Source organism: Diadema antillarum, unplaced genomic scaffold, assembly GCF_040938485.1.
Source record: "Diadema antillarum isolate AM-2024a unplaced genomic scaffold, OU_Dant_1.0 seq00001117_RagTag, whole genome shotgun sequence".
Taxonomy (NCBI): Eukaryota; Metazoa; Echinodermata; class Echinoidea; order Diadematoida; family Diadematidae; genus Diadema; species Diadema antillarum.
The window spans coordinates 774717-797862 of NW_027271931.1; the positions used below are offsets into that span (position 1 = coordinate 774717).

Genomic DNA, 23146 nt, shown 5'->3' on the forward strand with positions numbered 1-23146 from the left:
ATGCGTACACACACACACACACGTCTCAGTGACAGCATTGTCCCGCACGTTTATGGATATAGCACTGCAGTGTGGTATTGCATGTATACACAAATTTCGTTCGGAGGAGGAGTTTACAAAACAACGTACCATTAGGGGTTAGGATTGTCCGACTTTAAGAGTACTTGTAGCATCAGGCCCTGAATCACTGGCAAATCATTCACTTTGACATGTGAACATACATATTCTTATTTGCTATAATCTGTATCTATTTGACATGATCAATGAAATAAAATAAAACAATAAAAGCAAAAATCTAGGCAACTTTAATACAGATGCTTGTATACCACCATGATAGAGGGTGACTGGAAAATTGATCACACTTTAACACTGTCAGGCTAAGTCTAATGTCCATGGATTGCACAAGTTCCAGAAATTTTCACAACTTTTAACAAAAAAGCTGAAAACATCAAAATTAGCATGGTTCCTTGCAATAGATATAAAGGAAAGCAAAACATCTGAAATAAGTTGTGATTTGAACAATATCCCACTGAGGCACAGGGGTCATGAACACTTTCATCTTTTTATTCTATTTCTTCTCCTTTTTTTTTTTCACAATGCCAACATCTTCACCAGAGTTGAGGAAGATGTAATGATTGTGTGTGGTACGTAAAGATGGATGAGAGTTAAGACCTAAGTCAGCTTTTTACATACCAGTGAATATCCCTGAACTATACATGATGTTTTTACGATACATACATTACGTATTGGGAATCTAACAAATTGTATGCATGTGACAATGGAGCACTACATAATTATTGAAACTATCCATAGGTAGTTTTCTGAAATGCAAAAAAGGAACATGAATGTACCATGGAATACCACATCACTACACCCAATCCTCTCCTGTGTCCTCTTCCTCTTCTTGTACATGCAAACTATCGAGTCTTCCAACAATGCCTGATTCGATACCAGCCACATCAGGAGGGGGCGCCCTTCGACTAGCTCCTGCGAGTGTCCTTGTGTTGGAAAAGGGAGCTTCGTCTGAGGGGACACCCTGTGCACTCCCGGTTCCGTGATTCACAGGGCTGGTGGGCGAATTCGAGCCAACTCCCCCAGCAAACTCAACGACGTCGAGCCCCATTTGCTGGGCCCCTTGCTGTCCAACATCCCCCGCTGGCCGACACTGCGGATCAGTCCCTCTGGGAACCAAGACGTCTGCATTGCTGAGGCCGCCTATGCCACCCAGTACATCAAGTGGGTACGCATCACCTCGAGCAGTCGGCTGGACAACATCCACTGGTACTCCGGTGTCAACACCACCCATGGCACCTTCCACAGCTTCAATCTGCACCCGTCCAATATTAGCCCCATCCATCATCACCTGTCCTCCTGCACCCACGAGTCTCCTACCGGTTTCACCATCATCACCTCTTGCTGCCGGTTGCATCACAACCTCTTCCACCTCTCCCTCTCCCCTGTCCTCCTGCTCCATGCCAATGCCCCCTACTGCTCCTACCAATCCTCCCACAGCCCCTTCCAAACCATTCTCCTCCTCCTCCTCCTCCTCCAGCACCTCAACGTCTCGTTGACTCCCTTGCTCTCCTCCACCATCGATGTTGCCCTCCTGCGCTGCCCCGCCTATTAAATCGGGAGGAAACATTCCTCGGACCTCAAGCACTGTATGTTGGCCCTCTTCCTCCCCACTCTCAACGTTCCTTGTGGGCACGCCCCTCCTTATGTCCAGCACGTCTGGGGCCCGCTCCCCGTGCGCCATCTCCCCTCCAGACAGCGATCCTGGAAGCATGCCACCCCTTGAGCCACAGGCACCCAGAAGATCCAATCGCTGCTGCTTTGCACCTGCTCGGAGCACATCATCAAACTCACTTGAAGGCCTTCCACCAGACGCTCCGGGACCCCCAGTGGCCCCGGCATCCGCTGCCCTACTTGCCTCTTCTCCCATCCTGCTCACCCACGAAGGCTCTCGTATCCTGGCACTGGAAGACACTGGCTTGGCAAGCTGATCTCTCTTTTTCATGGCGCAAGCAACCTGGTAGGGAGGGTTGATGGGTCCCTGAGTTGGTGGGTGGTACGTGTATCCTTCTCCAGGCTTGAGCTGTGGTGAGAAGAAGAAAAAAGCAAACAAACAGGGATGAGCAATATGGAGGCTACCAAAAAAAAAAAAAAAATTAGGAAAATGGGAGAAGACAAAGGTTTTCAGATGGAAGAAAAATGATTTCACTGCAAATGTCAATGCGCCTAGGCATTTCTACTGTCCCTTATATCACTTTCAGAATCTGTGTTGCTTACTCAATTTAATCACTTTCTTTGGTGCTGTACTCTACCATACTGTTCCTCATCTGCAAAGGTGACAGTAACATATGGCATCAACAGATCAGGTCTGAAGTATCCTTTAACTCGGCACATTGGACATCACAGCAACAATGATTATCAGATCATTAGTCCTTCATCCCTTGCTCTAGAGTGTATGATTTACCTCATCTCCCTCAAAAAAAAACTTAATTTCTCTTTTACTAGCTGCAAGCTAATGGTGAAAAGCATGTCACTTACTTCGCTTCCTATGTTTTTCTTTGAACTTGAGCTTTACATCGACAATTCATAAGAAACCAGTCTGTGGTATATTCCACTGTCATTGCATGTCCTTTATCAGGGATTGATTGAATTTCATCCATGTATCTGGCATCTTGTCATAGAAGTTGTAATGTCAGATTAATTCCAATTGTCAATACATGAAACACTGGCATATACAGGATTATGAGGGGACAGAAGGAAAATCATCCTGGCATCATATCACTGTAACTGATTGGCAAATTTCTCTTCATCAGCCTAATATACACACCAATTAGGAGGAGCCATGATAAAAAATCATTAGCACACACTGGCTATCAGGCAGAAGATTGTTACTCTAGTGAATATGACACTTTTCCAGCAATGAGGAGGTTGCTGGTTCAAGTCCGACCCGAGTATGTATGCCCACAATTTCTATCTTGGCTATTACGAAAACGCTGAATAACAGGTGCTGATTTACGTCGATGAAGGGCAATGCGGTGGTAATGGAGGTAATCAATTTCAATCACATAACTCTTTTGTCGCTTGCGACGTGGCGACATCGCAAGTTGGCATCCTCACCTCCAAGGGGTAGGTCCTGTCCGAGTCATACGCACTGAGGTCACCGCAGGCCAAGAAAGGAACGATGACTCGGTTGGGCCCTTCCAGGCTGTTGAAATCGGTATCTGAAGCACGGGCAACAATTCAATTCAAAAGACAAAATGTTCAAAACAATCACCACGGTACAATGCTTGATGTGTACTGTAATTTTAAAGGCATTGTTTACCATTTGCAGATGAAACAAAATGCTTCAAAATAGTTCTAGAATGTGAGTTATGGATAGATACAACCAATGTAAAGAGGTCAATCAGTATAATCAATTTTAAAGGTGCATAGTCCCGGTAGTGCAGAGGGCCCTGTTGATGAAACTGCCGATCACTGTTGGCATTGATACGAACATTGCCGACGTTGAGCTGTCATCAAGAGTAAAGCGAGTAGGTGTTGCTAAGTAACGTTGCCTCCGTTGTATTCTCTACGCATCATGCAGTCTGTAGTAATGCCAGGGTGCGAGCATATGTGCTTCTTATTATGACATCACAAAAGACATTTGCTAAAGCTGTCATCCCCACTCAGCCGAATCATGAGCCAAACTCTGATCGGACCACTGACTACAGTGGATCGGACTTCTTCGGACTCAGGGAAGTGGGCCACAGCGTAAGCACTAAAGAGGAGTCGATAGCATACACATACACGCACTTGTGCCGTGCGCCCGCATACACATTTGACTAAATCTCTGGGACCACATGCGTTTAAAGGGATAGAATACTGTTGGTGGAGATGAGGATTGGGCTTTTAACTTTTTGCAAGATACCAAGACACCACTTATGAAATAGTCTGTATAGAGCACACCATTCAAAGAGGAATTCAAAGTTTATTTGATGACAATCGGCTTTGGAATAGCTGAGACATTAAAAAACAGAGTAAAACAAAGAGATCATAATAAAATCTCTTTTGGATATCTCAGCCATTTCAAAACAAATTTTCATCAAATAAACATTTAATTCCTCTTGGAATTACATGTTCTTTCATATTTCACAAGACTTTTTTCACATTATATCACCAAAATATGTAAGAAAATAGAAGTTAAGTCTCAACCAAAACTATACAATCCCTTTAAGTATTGTTAAATATACAATATGTGAACAGTAGTTATAATAAAAAAATTTCTAGACTTAACTGTCTACAGTTATGGTGTAGTGAGAGAAAAATAGTGATATGACCTCATATTTTAGGCTTTACTGCAAAATTTTGTGTATGGTAGAATGTTTTGTGATACAACTGGCCTACACATACGCATCAAATTTGATAACTCCCAACAGTTTGAAATCACTGCTACCAATGGTAAACAGTACCTTTAACATAATATGATCCCATAAATCAGCAATATAAAAAGGTAGTCAAAAACAATATTGACCAGACCCATCCACAATTTCTACAACTTGCTTGACATAAATATCTGAAAACCTGCATCTCTTTTTTTTTTTCATTCGCAAAATCTGAATTTCGGAACAACATTCATGAACTAGTTTTGATTTCCAGGAAGGATATTTTGACAATGTTTGATCCTGAGTACTTTGACAATGGTAAAATGTTCATGCTGATCATTTTGGAAACAGCCTTCTTTCAAGACACAGTCATAAAAGCTTGAAGAAAAATTTCCATGATATATTTCCACACTTACCATATTTCTGATCCAGGAGAGGGTTTGACATGTTGGGTATGTAGCCAACAGGTGGTGCGTAGTTCTGGCACACGACAAAGGCCTCTGCATTTCACACAAGAGATGCTCAGTGTAACTCCTTTTCAAATTTCTGGGTAAATTTTCCTCTTATTACAAGACTAATAATATGGATTATGATACATTATTCTAAATCAATGGTTTTTGTAATGAGCACTCATTTATGATTCTACTCATTAGAGTATCTGTATGATAAAGATCAATTACAATATAGTGTGTTCATCAACACAGCTGCAAAAGATTGAAGGTACATGAACGGTTTGGTTTGGTTTGGTTTAGTTTGGTTTGGCTGCTTTTGAACGCTCAAACACAGCTGGAGAGGGAGAAAGAGATGGAAATATATATAATGTAAACACATGCTCACATACAGTCATACACACCAAAATACAAACATCATGCACACAGACGCACACCTAACTTAACAACAATAATAATAATAATAATAATAATAATAATAATAATAATAATAATAATAATAATAATAATAAAAACAATAATATTGATAATAATAACCATCATCATAATCAGTTCTTAGAAATGCATAATACCATCAAATATTAACTTTGCGTGTATAATTATAAACCAAATATTACACTAGAAATGTCGCTATGGCGACTGGTATGCCTCCGCCATAATGCATAATTCTCCTAATAGGTATAGATAGTACATGTGGACAACGTGTGATTACATTTTCACAAAATTGGCAATATATTAAAATGACAAGTTGGGCACAAATGTGTTGAATGTTCACCTTCCTTGACCTATAGAGTTGTAGGTTTAATTGGATGAATAGGAGAGCATGTATTTGGGATTTAAAGGACAAGTTCACCTTCATAAACATAAGGATTGAGAGAATGTAGCAATATTAGTAGAACACATCATTGAAAGTTTGAGGAAAATCAGACAATCCGTTCAAAAGTTATGAATTTTTGAAGTTTTTGTGCAGTACCCGCTGGATGAGAAGACTACTGCAGTGTATGAATAACTTAGATGTCACATGCGTACAACAATATAAGGAAAATATAAAGAGAATTTCACAAAATTCCATCTTTTGAAAAAAGTACACATTCCCCTGAATCGTTACCGACAAATGTTATGGGTAATATTATTCCCCCTGCCTTTAGAAAGAGGCAAGTCAAGTGCACTTTTATTATGCCAAAAAAGTGAAAATATGTTTGAATTTTCTTTTACATTTTCTTTATACTGTTGTACGCATATGACTCACAAGCTGTAGTAGTCTCCTCATCCAGCGGTTCCAACACAAAAATTTAAAAAATTCATAACTTTTGCATCGACTGTGCAATTTTCCTCAAACTTTCACTGATGTGTTCTACTAATATTGTTGCATTTTCTCAATCCTTATGTTTATGAAGGTGAACTTGTCCTTTAAGGATTTTAACTTGACTTTGACCCATTCACACGTTTATGCATTGAGTAATTTTCAAGGTATGGAGAAAAATTGCAATTTCTGTATCAAATAGTAAATTGTTACGATTTTCATCTGGCCTTTGACCCTAAAATTCATAAGAATTCATAAGAACATGCATAAATATGTAGCACGTTTCAAGATAACTTGAGCCACTTCCGAGATATGGAGGAAAAAATTAGTTCAGCACTTTCACTTGAGATTTGACCTTTTGACCTTTGAGGCAAAACAAAAGAAAAAAAAAACTTTCCAGAGAATCTCTGTTCGGTTATACATGCATACATCAAGTGTAAAAAAAAAAAAATCCTGCTGGCATTGCATAAACATGAGGGAAATAGTAAAATTTTGAAGCATTGCCCTTGACCTTTGACCCCTGACCTTTGACCCCATGAACCCTAGATTCTCTAGATAATCACTGCCAGGCAGTACTGTATATATGCTTTGTTCCGTGAAGATACCATGAACAATTTCCAAGGTACAGAGAAAAAAAAGGTGAAGTTTTGATATTTTTACTTGACCTTTTGACCTTTGACCTCATAACCCAAACTTTCACCAGAGAATCTTAATTGGGTAATACATATATACACTAAGTTTCAAGAAAATATCTTCAGGCATTGCATAGATATGGTGGAAATAGTGAAATTTTATGTATTTGACCTTGACCTTTTGACCTTTGACCTTGAGCATGTGCACCCTAAAGTTGATAGGCACAACTTCACCCCTTGATACACATACATGCCAAGTTTCATTAGGATACCTCAAAAGGTTTTGATAGTTACCCTGTCCACAAAATTCATTACGGACGGAAGGACGGACGGACGGACGGACAACCCGAAAACATAATGCCTCCGGCACCACTTCGTGGCGGAGGCATAAAAACTCAATGTTCATGTAACAGTAATGTAATCAACATTACCAAACAGACATAGATGTACACAGACATGAGGACAGAGAGAGAGCGACAGACTAAATCGAGGTGCTGGCCACTTACCTATGCTAGAATTTCGACTGCTGCGAGGCTTTGAGATGGTGACTTGGGGGAAGAAAATCTTGAGTTGAGCATACAGTAAGGTCACATCTTTTCCTCGAAATATCTGCACAAAAGATACATGAGCAGAGTCAGAATCACTGCTAAACAACCGTTACTTTTGGACAACATTTTGTTTGTCAACGGCAAGATATGATACAGGCGACTCCCATTAGAACAAAACTCTCTGGACCAGCAGTTTTCTTTCACTATCAATACAACATATTTTATTATAGTCCAACAAAAAGTATACATGTGTATACAGACATGTACATTGTAGATAATAATTTGGGGATCTGAATTTCCACTTTTTTGTAATAAGAGTTTCGGTCTAACTGCTTTCATTGTAATGGGAGTAGACTATACATCTGAGAAATATACTCTTTCACACTAGAGTCAAATTTCTGCTGATGACATGCAAGGTTTACCGTACATTTAAAAAAAAAAAGCACCAGGTACTTTCAGTAAGAAACATATAAAACAGATTTATGCAGATGCATCATGCTTACAGAAGATGTTGCTTGTTGTAAATGATATACTGAGTTTCCAATGGATGATACAGTAGTCTGAGCTCATTTTCGTATTAGGAGCAAAGCCAAATCTGCTTGATACATAAAATCTTTCATCTCATTGTTCACACTGTTTATAGAAGCATCTACCAATGTCAGGATGTAACTAATCATATGCAAGCACTTTGCAGCAAGCAATGAAAGTGACCCTTGCAAATATTGATATTATGCTGCATTATGCCCCTGCCATATTTTGTTGCATTATGAATACAGAGAATGATATGGGCTTTGGACAAATTAGATTGCGTTGAACTGCATTACCGGTATACTATGCTTCACTAGATTGGTAAGCCTGAAGACATGCTTACTCCTCCTAAACAGCAATTCTTCAACATTAATTGATTTTGTGAAGTCAGGGCATTGCTTTGGTTATAGTTCATGAAATGATGGACATTACCTTGGCAACAAATGTCCCACCGGGCTTCAATACATGTGTGGTGATGTTTAGCGCCTGAAAATATCGAAAGACACAGGAGACAAAAATGGTACTTGGATAAATACGATGTTTGTGTTCAACCGCATCTGTCCCACAAATCTTTGCTCACTACACTACATTTCCATTCACATCATGTAAAAAAAACAACAACACACACAGAAATGCAAAAAGAAAAGAAAAGAAAACAAAACATGCAATGCAACAGGCTGCCTGATATCTGGGACTCAAGACAAATCTAACCTTTACGGGGAATAAAAGCCAAATGTACATGTGGACTGAGTGAAAGCAGCAATATTGGTAGAACACATCAGCAAAGTTTGAGGAAAATTGAATAATTCATTCAGAAGTTACGAATTCTATTTGGTATAACCATCACTGGAGAAGGAGATGACAATAGTTTGTAATGTCAAAGGAGGAAAATGATACACACCAAACAACAAAACAAAAAAACCACAAAATTTATGTTTTTTTGGAAAGTACATATTTCCTGGACTTGTTAAATACTAACATATGTTTAGAGGCAATGCTATTCCTCCTGTTTTCTGAACAAAGGTATCTATGAGTGAAGTTCTCTCTCATTATGCTAGAAAAACAAAAATATGCTGACTTTTTTCATATTTTCTTTATATCATTGTAGTAATTTTGCAGTCTTCTCATCCAGCGATGGTGGCAACAATAACTTTTGAACAAACGATTCTCTTTTCATCAAAACTTTGCTGATGTATTCTATGAAAAATGCTGCATGTGTGAACAATATACTAGTAAGGAAAATATAAAGGGAATTCTACAAGGGTAGCAATTATTCCCCCTGCTTTCTGAAAGCCGGTAGTCAAGTGCTCTTTCATTATGCTAGAAAAGTGAATTTTTGTGGAATTCCCAAAGTTACATTTTCTTTATATTGTTCTCCACACATGACATCATAACCTCTAGTAGTCTCCTCATCCAGCAGGTTCAAACACCAAAACTTTAAAAATTCATAACTTTTGCACTGATTGCCTGATTTTCCTCAAACTTTCACTGATGCGTTCTACTAATGTTGCTGCTCTCACTAAATCCACATTTCTCTTTGGGTTTTGGTTTCCTTTAATTGATGACATGGTAGCACAATTCATGGTACCATTCCTAACTGGAGGTCAGTCTCAGAGTTGAATGATGGGGCTGTGACGACCCTTACACAACTATGCACACAACATGAACTGAGAGGTTGCAAGCTTGCTCTCACTTGTCAATACAGTGGACTCCTGATCTAACAAAGTCCTTGGGCCCCAGCAGTTTTCTTTCCTTATATCAAAATTTTGTTATAACCAAACAAAGCAAACAACTAAAAAACATGGAGCGGATAATGTTGTGGTCTTAATTTCACCTCGTTATAACCAGAAATTTGTTATAACTGTGTTTGTTATAATGGTGCACTGCATCTTCGGAATATTTTGTTACGATTTTAATAGCACACACTAACAGCTTTGTTGATACTTTGTAAATCCTACATGGCATAAAATATACAAAAACACGCTCTAATAAAGATGGAAATACTTCTACTGAAAGAAGCATTGGATCCACATTATGATGGGGGGGGGGGGAGGGGGGGGGGGTATTTAGTATCTACTAGGAAGACTTACAGCAAGGAGAAGCTGAGCTTGGATGTACTCATCAATGTCATGCAGACCAGTCACTAGGATGAAGAAAAGATATACAGGTGAATTCCATTTTATAATCCTGTCACTATCATCAGCCACAATATTTCTTTATAATTTTGCTTTATAACAGAATATAACCTCATTGATTTCAAGTGTACAGTAAACCTCAAGATGTTAATACAATAAAAGAAATGAATGTTTGCCAAGAAATGATTTGATTGTACGTAAGAGTTATACTGCAGACATCACTACGTAAGATCAGGATGAATGAAATGATTATCAAATCCTCAAAGGTCCTTATATATGAAAGCTATAAAGGATCACTTGATACTGATGACACAAAGTTTGGCAACTGACAGACACTTACAAGCTCTTACTCATTCTTGCCAACTTTCGATCACCCTTGCATTGCATGCATTGTACACTTCTTTGGAAAAAAAAATATCACTTAAGGTGATTAATACCCCCGCTCCGTGACGACAGTCTTACCCAAGGAATGATCTTTCCTTGATCTTCTGCCATTTAAATGCCGTTACCATGGCAACGCAGCTTCCGACACGTCCGAAAAATATGTCTTGCACATCTTCCCACCAAGACTATTGTGTGTGCCAAATTTCATAAGCTTTTGTCAAAAACTAAGGAAGTAGTTCAATCCACAAGATCTTTCCTTGATCTTCCACCATTAATATGCCGTTACCATGGCAACGCAGCTTCCAACACGTCCAAAAAATATGTCTTGCACATCTTCCCACCAAGACCAATGCGTGTGCCACATTTCATGAGCTTCAGTCGAATACAGAGGAAGTAGTTCAATCCACAAGATCTTTCCTTGATCTTCTGCCATTTATATGCCGTTACCATGGCAACGCAGCTTCCGACACATCCGAAAAATATGTCTTCCACATCTTCCCACCAAGATCAAGGTGTGTGCCACATTTCATAAGCTTTGGTCAAAAAACTGAGGAAGTAGTTAAATCCGCAAGATCTTTCCTTGATCTTCTGCCATTAATATGCCGTTACCATGGCAACATACTTTCGGGTACTGTCAAAAAATGTGTCTTGCACATCTACAACCAAAGGCACACATCTGTACCAAGTTTCATGGAAATTGGGCAAAAACTAAGGAAGTAGTTTGCAACACAAAATTTTCCATCATTTTGGCTCATAATATGTGAGCTGTTACCATGGCAACATACTTTTTGTCACTGTCAAGAAATGTGTCATGCTGACCTATATCCTAAGACAAACATTCAATATGAATTCAATGAGAATTGGAAGAACACTGATGAAGCAGTTTTGCCATGAAGCATTTTGCCCTATATTTTACCGATAACATGCCGTTACCATGGCAACGCACTTTTTGCCACTGCGGAAATATGTGTCTTGCACATTAACATATTCAGACGAACATCTGTACCTAATTTCATAAAAATTGATCAAAAACTGTGGGAGGAGTTCGCGACGCAAGATTTGTACCCATTTTTGCCCATAATATGCCGTTACCATGGCAACGTACTTTTGGGTACTGTCAAAAAATACGTCTTGCACATCTACAACCCAAGGCACACATCTGTGCCAAGTTTTATGGGAATCGGTTGAAAACTGAGGAAGTAGTTCGCGACGCAAGATTTGCAACGGACCGCCCGACCGACCGCCCGACCACCCGACCGACCACCCGACCGCCCGACCGCCCGACCGTCCTCTGATTCCTATATACCCCCTTCAAACTTCTTTGGCGGGGGTACAATTAAAAAATAAACATGATTTCCATTCATGGCTTACAACACTCTAAATCCTAATCATCGCTGTCAGTTGTGTAATCATGCCATCTCAAAGAGAGAAATTGAAAAGTAATCCAATCAATGGTCTAAACACACTGTAGAAAGACTGTTTGGTTGTCATTCTTTCCAATCAATGGTTAATCCTTTATGAGGATATATGTATATTTAAATTTTTTTTCTTGAAGTTTCTGGACAGTCACCTCTTTATATTCTTAAGAGGAATTTTCAATACAATTATATACAGTTGAACCTCTCTCATCCGGCCTCCCTTTATCCGGATCTCTCTATTATACGGACGCAATCTCGCCGTGATTTTTTTTTTTTATAATTACGGGAGGAAAGGGGGATTCCCAACTCCTTGAGAACTTGAACTCCTACACAAACACACATGAACTACATATTACTTCCAACATGATTAACATAAATTAAATCAAATTTCCTTCCAAATTGCTTACCTTCATACATTCTAACATCCCCAAACATCCCCAAATGTAACAATGAAAAGGTTGCAGTACACATATTATTACATGTGGTACTACAATGGGCTACATCAGTACATGTGTATGTATATGTACATGTATAAAGCATTGAGTCTCCCGTATCCGGCTGAATCCCTTATCCGGATGAGCCCCGGTCCCGACTTGTCCGGATACGAGAGGTTCAACTGTATGTATATAGGGATGACTTTTCAACATTTTTCTCTTGATTGTGTTTTCACAACTGATCATGCTCCCCTTATCAGGCAAGAGGCATTCATCTAGTTCTGCTAATTTCTTTGTTGTGTATTTTTGCTAATCTGTCAGCCAACCATATCAATCCCCTGCTAATCCCTTGTTATTCTCACCATCTGGAGCTCCATCACAAACTACCAAGTCTGCCTTTTCTCCTTCAAAGTGGGTGATGATCTCACGTGCAGTGGATTCCTGAAATCAGGGGAAAAGGAAATGTTCCCATTTAAAATCTTAATTTTTTAACTCACAAGACACGGGACAGTGTAAAAACACCCCAAAAAACCCAAACAAACTAGAGAAGCACTCTGAGAGTGCAGACCTCCACCAAGAAGCTAATTTCCACCAATGATCTTGTTCTTCCACAGAGATCAGTGATTTCCACCCATAAAATGCGCAAGCATGCTGAAATTTGCCTGATTTTCCCCAATTTAGATGCCTTTGTTACGTCATAAACCCTCAGCTGCGCGGCGCACCTCGCTCTAGCAGAAACTACGCACTTAAGTGCGCGTATGAAAACCTCCAAAATATGCAGCTTGAACTCCCAAGTTCATTGTCCCTACTGACCAAGATATCGAAAATCCTTCCTAAAATCCACAATTTCTGGATCACAAAAATTTAATCATCTGTTCCTTGTGTCATTTTCAAATTTTTTCTGCAAGTTTCATTCCAATCCGTTTACAACTTTTTTTTAGTTATTTTGCACACGGACAAACAAACGGTAATGAAAACATAATCTCCTCCCTTGACGGAGGTAAAAAAAAGGTCCCTGACACCTATGGTATGTTACAGCCACTGCAACCATTACAGTGAACTTCAAGGCACAGCTGATGAAATTGGAAGAGTATTTTTGACAGTGATGGCTAGTGCTCACCTAAATTGTAAATACGGTCAGGCAGGGGCATAGGATACACGCTAACAACTCCCACTATACCAAAGTCCTCTAGACTAGACTGGCAAATTTCTTTTGTTGCATCAAATTTCAGAATAGCAGAAAACATAAAGTATACAAAGAGGTACAGATAATTTTTTGACCAGAATTTGTACTTTGTTGTACCAATATTTTACTGTCACAGGAGCACACTGTATTGTACAGTCTTTGAAGTTATGAACAAATAGCCCATTAACCTGATTTCTCATTTCAAACTTACATGACAGTGTGATGTTTTTATTTTCTTTCTTTTTTTGAGACTGTACAAAAAGGATTACTGAGAACACCTTGTTTAACATGGGACAAACACAGAAAAAGATAAAAATACTTTATAGAATACTGAAGCTAACATACCTACAGCAAATACAATCATGCTCTGCTAGGTTTTTTGGTCATAAGAATGAGGGAAGAAGGCACCCCAATTATTATTTTTTTTCTATAACACTTACAAACAAGGAAAAGTAGAAATTACGCGGTGCGTAATATATGTCCCCGCCGGAAGTAGCATTTAGTAGCAAAATGTACAATATAGGTAAAAAGATCAAGGTCAAAGGTCAAAGAAGTCAAAGGTCAAAATTCTATGTAGAAGTTTTGAAGCCCTCACCTAGTGCCATCACATAAAGCAAACGGAATCAAAATCGGGTTAGAAATGGCGAAGGAGTAGCATTTTGTAGCCAATGTACAATATAGGTCAAAAATCAAGGTCAAAGGTCAAAGAATTCAAAGGTCAAAATTCTGTGTAGAAGTTTTGAAGCCCCAACCTAGTGCCACCACATAAAGCAAACGGAATCGAAATCGGGTTAGAAATGGCGAAGGAGTAGCATTTGGTAGCAAAATGTACAATACAGGTCAAAAATCAAGGTCAAAGGTCAAAGAAGTCAAAGTTCAAAATTCTGTGTAGAAGTTTTGAAGCCCTCACCTAGTGCCATCACTTAAAGCAAACGGAATTGAAATTGGGTTACAAATGGCGAAGGAGTAGCATTTTGTAGCAAAATGTACAATATAGGTCAAAAATCAAGGTCAAAGGTCAAAGAAGTCAAAGGTCAAAATTCTGTGTAGAGATTTTGAAGCCCTCACCTAGTGCCATCACATAAAGCAAACGGAATCGAAATCGGGTTAGAAATGGCGAAGGAGTAGCATTTTGTAGGCAATGTACAATATATGTCAAACAAGGTCAAAGGTCAAAGAAGTCAAAGGTCAAAATTCTGTGTAGAAGTTTTGAAGCCCTCACCTAGTGCCATCATATAAAGCAAACAGAAGCAAAATAGGGTTAGAAATGGCGAAGGAGTAGCATTTTGAAGCAAAATGTACAATATAGGTCAAAGGTCAAGGTCAAAGGTCACAACTGAAATTCTGTATAGAAGTTTCAAAGCTCCCATGTAGTGCTATCATATAAAGCAAACAGAATCAAAATCGGGTTAGAAATGGCGAAGGAGTAGCATTTTGAACATTTTGATCACACACGGACGCACGGACGGACAGACACACGGACACACACACGTACGGAGTCCGTTTCATAGTCCCCTGCTCGAACTCGTTCGGCGGGGACAAAAATATATGAAGTAGAAATGTTATTACCTTCACAATTTTCTTACAGGCCAAACTCTTTTCTTTCCTATCTTTCAAATTTTAACTCTTGTGGTCTGATACACATCACTTCTCATCAAAATTGGCAGTCAGGCACAGGCACCATACTTGTAATAGACAAGTGCTCAATTATATTACATTCCCAAAAATGAATTTCATTCGCACAAGTTGGTTTGAAGCATCTTGCTAATGTACATGTACCATTTCTAGCATCAGAAATGAACAATGCAGCTTTGTAAGCCAAGTAAACCCCGTTAAAGTCAAAGAATGGAACACTTTGAAGCTGCGGAGAAGACTAGCTTGTTGGTTGCCATAGATACCTTTGTGATGTCTCCTTGAATCTGGATAACTCCAGGAAGCGGGGCCATTGCTTGCAGGTCGACTGCTACAATCTTGGTTCCATCGAATGACCCATCTTTTCCTCTGTAGAAATAAAAAAAAAAATACTAAAAATTCAAACAAATAAAACACACTTAAACAAACACAGCAACAAATTCTTATTGATGACCAAAGCTCTCTAGATACAGTAATACAATTGACACTGCAGTATCATATCAAACACTGGTTACATGATCACACGTTTTCAATACCTCAAGACTTCCTTGTCCACGAACCCAATTACACTCATTTAATAAAAATTGTGTTCTTTTCCACCAAGATGTTTATATATTTCCCATGATGAACGATTTCATAAACGGCACAACAACTACTTCATATCAAGTACAATTCTGTACATTTCAACATTGTTTTAACAATCTCGAAATTTAAAATAGTGCAATAAAAAATCCTCTTCACATAATTATTCAAAATGGCAGGCATCTGGTATCAGCTCTGCACTGACATCCCCTCTGCTTGATTAGTTTAAAAAACAACACTGATGCAGAATGCGACCACCCCACACTAAATTAATAAAGCATATGGGTGGTTACGCTGCATTGTACATCGGTTGCGGATAAGTAGCGCATCAGCTCTGGAGCTGGTGCCAGACTTGTGACCAATACGAGCAGGGTTCAAGTCAGCAAACATGACATGCGGCCCAAAGTTGAACCACGTCTGTGAAAGTGATGTTGCTTTCATCTCCACTGGTATGGCTTCATAATACTGTAAAAGTGGCTATTTTTGCACGAGTAATTTTTTACACCTGGCTGGGTAAGACGAATATCGCATGTTTCTAATTTCGCGGAATCAGGACAATTGATCACTGGAACATACAGCATGCAAAAAAAATATTTGTGTGCTTCTATTTTCACACTAGCTTCTGGCTGGACGAAATGCACAAAAATGTCTACACCATGAAAATTGCCACTTTTACAGTACCGTGTCATTCTGCCTTTTGAATGAGACACTGTACATACCTCATCTTCCTACTCAGAACTTGGCTCCAGCTTCCAGGTGCTGCGCAAAGGTCAACAACCTTTGTTACTCCTGTAAAAGTAAAAGGAAAAAAAATGCACTTGAGTGAAGAGGATCGGGAGCGATAGACAAATATGAAACTAGACTTACAATATGTAGTGAGAGGGAGGTAGGATGGGAGAGGATAGAGACAAGAGAATTTTATCATTTCATATAGATATCACAGCCTTTACACAAGACCAGTGCATCAAAGATGGGCATACTCATGAAATGGGCCCCACCACTGCCTGTCTGTACAAATACTATAGCAGCTTTCCTATTATACTTGTGAGTTCAGCCCCACTGTGTGGCTCTACCAAACAGCATAATTTATGCATGATTGATACAGCAGAGAGCCCATTTCCACAGCATAGAATCTTCACTTCTTCCTTCCTTTTTATTCCTCTGTTCTTTCTTTTCTTTCTCTCTTTTATTCTTGGAAAAACTTCCTTAGTGTACCTCAAATAATTCAACCATAAATACAACCCTAAACCAACCTCAACCCTAAACCTAACCTAATCTTGCTTGCTAATTGCATGGATCATGCATGCGCACTGCAGTGGGGCCTACTTCCAGATTTTGCCCAAAGAAGAACACAAAGTTTTATAAATCTTGAAATCACAGTTCACTGGCAACTCTGATAATCTCCAGACATGTTCCTGGGTTCTTCATGGTGACACGCAGCATCAATTATGACCTTGGCTTTATGATGTCATTGATTTACTTTCATTTCAAGAAGTGCCCATCTCAATATTCATACTTCTCATAATCATGGCACTTTTGAAGTCATGTGTGGATAAAACATTACATAGACCAATTAATAGTTCATACTTCCCTGTCACACCATGGACCTACAATGGTCACACACACTAGCTCTGCCTTAATACCATGCAGCAGATGCCAGTGATATAGAATGCCTCCTTTAACCCGTTCCTCCCGCAATTCTCTGAGCACCTTCAATGCCCCCAAATTACATTCTTTTTGCAGGTTGACAGAGAACAGACAGGTTGGTAATCCACCTGTCTGAAAGCAGTCAAGCGAGCGGTACATGTAACCCCTTTCCAAGGTCAACTACATGTGCCATCAAACAATGATTTTTTTACGCAAAAAAAAAAGATGCACCTGAATGGGGTCAGCGAATTGAATAGTCTAGAGATCAACCTTGATCACTTAGTGTACATCTTTATACGATTTTTAAAAGTAGGTTTTCTAGATCTAGATCTAGTTTTTCTAGGCCTACAGCAATACAAGCTCACACTAGAAGTAAATTAAAGTTACATATTGGAGAAAGGGCAAATAATACTGTGAATGTGATACATGCAGTTTTCATACAAAAAGAAAACAGATATTGATAGAATAAACTCTATTCCATAAATCTTTCTATCAATTTTTAAAAAAAAAATCTGAGCAGCATATCTATTAAAACACAAATTAACAATTAGCTCCACTCATGTTAATATGAATCTACAATGTAAGCCACGAAGGCACTCCTGGTAAATTTAGATCTAGGATATGGGAACCTATTTACTAGATTCCTGTAAAGAACAGCTAAAAAGGCTTTTAATAGTTAATGGCCACACACTGAACCATTGCATCTAGTCAGCGGAATTGCACAGTTGCACTGTCTGCATGGTTAGTCTTTGCAAGATTTAGAATCTAGTTCCTAGATCTTTGAGGCAGAGCTGGTCATGGTCGGGTTATATATCAGATCTAGACTCTAGTCTCTAGATACTCTAGACCTAGGGCAGAGCCCCCAGTATTCGGTCATTTAAGCTTTTCTGAAATATTTTTCAAACTTACATCATATCTACAGCAATGCACAATGTATGTGAAAATACATCAAATTTCTTTAATCTCAATTTTCATTTTGTTAAATATCACACAGAATTTCACAAAATCCCGAAATATATCACCTTGAAAATTCCCCAGAATACGGTCACCGCGCAGTATATATTCGGTCAAGCGATATGCGCGTTCAAAGTCAATGCGTGTTCAAGACAGCTGAAAAACGCGCCGCGCATTACCTTGTTGGTGCCAAATTGCATATGAGACGTTGCGGTGCCCTTTGGGGTTGGTGACCGAATACTGGGGAATCGGCACTTGCATTCAACCCTTGTACATTGAGACGCTGCATCAGCACATATGGAAATTTTTTATTTCTGTTGCGTTTTTTAGGACACCATCACACTCGACGCTAGGGATAAGCAAAAAATCCCGCAAGAAAACGGCATATTTCTCAATTTCTAGCGCTTTTCGGCGAACCATACTCTTATTAGTGGGCTCAATCCGTGTACGCTTTTGCAAAGTCTCGCCGAGTCTGCACTTTTGACAGTGAAATTTGGGATTTTGGATGGATTTTTGGAGGGGGCTAATAGATAATTAAGGCCAAGGGAGTTTCCTGTCGGGAATGAGTGTAGGGTTGGACCTACTACTCATCGACCGCCTAATGTTTATTTGCTTGATAAGAATATTTAACACTGAAACTCACGTAAAAAACCTGACCTACGTGATTGAGAAAATCCAGCTCTATCAAATGCCGTTGTTCCCTTTTCGATTCGAAGTTTCAGTGCAAAAATATCGCCGACGAACTTGCGTGGCCTCATTTCAGCTCCCCGCAGTAAATCGCGTTATTAGGATCAACCACTGTTTTTGCATTGACAATGCACGCAAACCGAGTTGTATTGAACACCGTGTTGTACAAAGCTTTTTAGAAGCCTTTTAGAAACTTCCATAGACATTACATTGTGCTGTCATTACGATTCGGTGAAAATATTCATTCGAAATTTTGTCCTTGATTAAAATCATTAATGAACAGTGAATTATCGCGTTTTCCCACACCATCCTCATCTACATTCAAAGCCAATCCATTTTTATGTGCTTTGCGCGAGGAGAAGTGCATACTAAGTGTTCAGTGCGCGAATTATATGTGGTCAGTTTAAAAGGAGGTGGTCGATATGTAGTAGGGCTACCATACAACTACAAGTACTTGGTTCTCTATAGACATATTCTCTCTCCAATGGACTGTGATATTCTTCAACAAGACATCTCAGCACTGTGTGATTGGCAGTCACAATGGCAGATGAAGTTCAATAGTTCAAAATGTCATATTATGAGAATAACACACAAGAGAAGCCCTCACCACCACAAGTATGTCATGAATGACTCCGTCCTACAGGAAGTGAAACATCATCCTTACCTGGGCATTAAACTGACAGATAACCTTACCTGGTCAAGACACATCAATCAGACAATCTCTGGCACAAACAAGATCTTAGGTCTCCTGCGCCGTAACCTCTGGAGCTGCACTAAATCTACCAAAGAAATAGCTTATAAAACCCTTGTACGCCCTAAACTAGAGTATTGTTGTGCTATCTGGGACCCTCATCAAGTCACCCACATCACCAACTTAGAGAAAGTCCAAAGAAGATCTGCTAGGTTTGTCACCAACGACTTCAGGAAAACCAGCAGTGTTACAGACATGCTCCAAGATCTAAATTGGGACTCTCTTCAAAGACGACGCACAATTGCCAGGCTTTCACTGATCTATAAAGAAACTCATTGTTTAATCCCGTCAAACATAAATCATCTTAAAAGGAATGTCAGAAGTGGACCAGCAACCAGGTTAAATCAACCCTTGAATTACAATACTATTCAGACCAACAAAGATTGTTACCACCAGTCACTTTATCCAAAGACAATCCCAATTTGGAACACACTGCCAGCTGAAATAAAATCTGCAACCAATATTGATATCTTTAAATCTCGTTTGTCCAAAATGAGATTTTAAAGTGCTGCAACTGTATGCATGAGGGACTGCACGTTTATAGCCCAGCAGCGGCGGTTGGTGCAGTACTGACAAGACAAGACAAGACAAGACAAGAAAAGTACCGGTATGTGAATTGGTGTGATTTGCGTGTGTTGTGACAGTAGAACTTACTGGTTGGTGATTAGTGATATTATTAAAGTGACGGAATACCGGTAGGTGACCGAATAATTTACTGGAACTCTTACCCTATCTGTTAAAATATACCTTAGTAGGTTTCCATCTTGTCCATGCCATACCAGTTCGGGAAACCCACTCACAAGGGGGGCCCCTCCTTATAAGTAACCCGTCCCCCTTATAAGTAACCCCGTCCCCCTTATAAGTAACCCCCAGGGCACCCCTTATAAGGAGTCTCCACGCTTTTTTGCAATGCAACGCGAAAATGAAAGGACTGCGGCAATTCGCTTGATTATGTCCATAAAGCTTCACAGGTTTCCTAGTTACTCACGAAATTTGAGCAAAATCGGTTTGAGGCATCATATCTAAAATAATGGATTTAAATGCGATGTCAAACGACCCATGCGAATGCTGAAATGCGAGCGATTACTGGCGTGAGTGTCGCCAGGCGCGGCGGCGCGGCAATGCTTGAGTGCAGACGTGGCGACTGAGTACTCAGTCGCCACGTCTGCACTCAAGCATTGCCGCGCCGCCGCGCCTGGCGACACTCACGCCAGTAATCGCTCGCATTTCAGCATTCGCATGGGTCGTTTGACATCGCATTTAAATCCATGATTTTAGATATGATGCCTCAAACCGATTTTGCTCAAATTTTGTGAGTAACTAGGGAACTTGTGAAACTTTATGGACATAATCAAGCGAATTGCCGCAGTCCTTTCATTTTCGCGTTACATTGCAAAAAAGCGTGGAGACTCCTTATAAGGGGTGCCCCGGGGGTTACTTATAAGGGGGACGGGGTTACTTATAAGGGGGACGGGTTACTTATAAGGAGGGGCCCCCCTTGTGAGTGGGTTTCCCGAACTGATACCCACCACTATTCCATAGTTTCACCTGGTGTTCACGACTAACGCTAACGTTACGTTTTACGACTTCACACAGATCTAATTTAGAAATAGAATAAACACGATCAGCAACGGAACTGCCATTGCAATATAATATCATAGCATTTGTTAAGTCATGAATACGGTAAACACCCCTCCTAGAAAGCTAACTAGTTAGGTCGAATTTAATCTGAACTCAATCACGCATTGCATTGACATGTGGCGCTTAATTTAGTCTAGAATCTAATACGTTTTGTAGCTATCGACTTACCACACACAAAACTCAGCACGCGGGACTTCGACATAACACTTGTCGTATATCTAGACACATTTCTACAAAACTTGCCTTTAAATATATCAAACTCCTCGTTGATTTGCAGCAATTTGAAAGCACTCCGAGCTCGCCATCCTTCTTCTTTGGCCAAGCGATAATAAATATCTCTTTTGTCCTTTGAAGAACGTCCCATGTCAACTTTACATTTGAGAGTACAATATTAGGGGTGTGTTGGTTGTGTGATGTGGTGTGCGGCGCGCGCGGCGTAACACCACCACCACCAAAGATCGTAACACACGTACACCTTATTTTGTAGAGTGAAATGTTCACAAATATTTATGCTTTGTTGAGGATGGCGAAAGGATCCTAAAGCTATTGATTGCAGAATTGATTGATCTTATTTCTGCATTTCTTTTTTTAAATACATAAATGTAACAAAAAGTCACTTGAACAAAGTTATTCGAATACAATATTGTTTGAATCAAAGAGTTGAAACAGGTAGGTAAAGCAAAATGCGCGACATTGTTCCATTTTTCAATTTCATTTTTTTTTTCCATGAAACCTCTTTATACAAAATGAAGATGAGCAGGCGTTATTTTATATCTTTTTTATATGAAAACTTAAAAATCACATGAACATGCCGTTTAAGACACAAATAAGATAAGTGTATACCATGATGTGTAACATTTATTTTCATTCATTCATTTTTTTTTTGATTTCCAACAGAAACATATAAATACTTTACAGAAATTGAATACATAGATTTTATCATGATACATAATAAAGGATACGTTTACAAAATATTGATACAAAGACCGATAACTAACCTAACTAACCCGAAACAGACACCCTGAACAAATTCCTACACTGTAAGTCGCTGTCATGCAGGAATTTCCGAGAGAGAGAGAGAGAGAGAGAGAGTGTGTGTGTGTGTGTGTGTGTGTGTGTGTGTGTGTGTGTGTGACAGAAACTTATTACGCGGAGTGAAGATAAAAGACAAAAAAAAAAACAAGACTATAACAAGACGAAATGGATGCATGGAGCCGCTGATGAGCCATGATTTTGTAAGGATATAAAGTTGGATTTTCCCATGCATTGCAACCATTGGAGGATCAGCACAATTTTATGATTTCTTAATGTTAATATACAAAATATCAATTTTCATGATGAGATTTACATAAGTTCTTGTAACTGTTCAGATTTTTTTCCCGTCATAGGTATTCTTAAAAGAACCTAAACTTGGGGACGTCTTTATATTGTTACCGAGGTTATTCCAGTATTTAGGTCCAGCAAATATAAATATAGATTGTGTAAAAATAGCCCCAGTTATAAAAGACAGGTGGAATTCATCAGAGCGATAAGTCGGATATTTATGGAAGGAGCGGTTTCTCGCAAACATGCTACTGAAAACTGACGGATATTAATTATTACTGAGTTTGTACATAAATTGGCCAAGATAATACTAATAAAGGTCGGTTATCTTTACAACAATGTTTTTCGGAAATAAAACGTCGGTGTGAGCTGCTGTCCAAGATACATGGCAAATTATTCGAAGGGTTTCTGGAGACGGAAAAAGAAATGCAGGAAATCATGATCATCATCATGAAGCAAACTCATGACGAGGATATTCGGCCTTAAAAATATTGTTTGTTGTTTTTTTTTTACAGTATAATACGACAAATTATTAAGGA

General features: G+C 39.3%; 1 protein-coding gene across 1 annotated transcript; it reads right to left on the bottom strand.

Annotated features, from left to right (window-relative positions):
- Positions 1-868: 868 nt before the first annotated feature.
- Positions 869-21689, bottom strand: LOC139743863 (uncharacterized). Its single transcript, XM_071654326.1, has 10 exons — positions 21528-21689; positions 16324-16393; positions 15289-15391; positions 12567-12645; positions 9924-9976; positions 8266-8319; positions 7264-7366; positions 4790-4873; positions 3130-3233; positions 869-2095 (listed from the first exon to the last, which is right to left on the bottom strand). The coding sequence occupies exons 1-10, from the start codon at positions 21646-21648 to the stop codon at positions 869-871; spliced, it is 1998 nt and encodes a 665-aa protein (XP_071510427.1). The 5' UTR covers positions 21649-21689.
- Positions 21690-23146: the final 1457 nt, after the last annotated feature.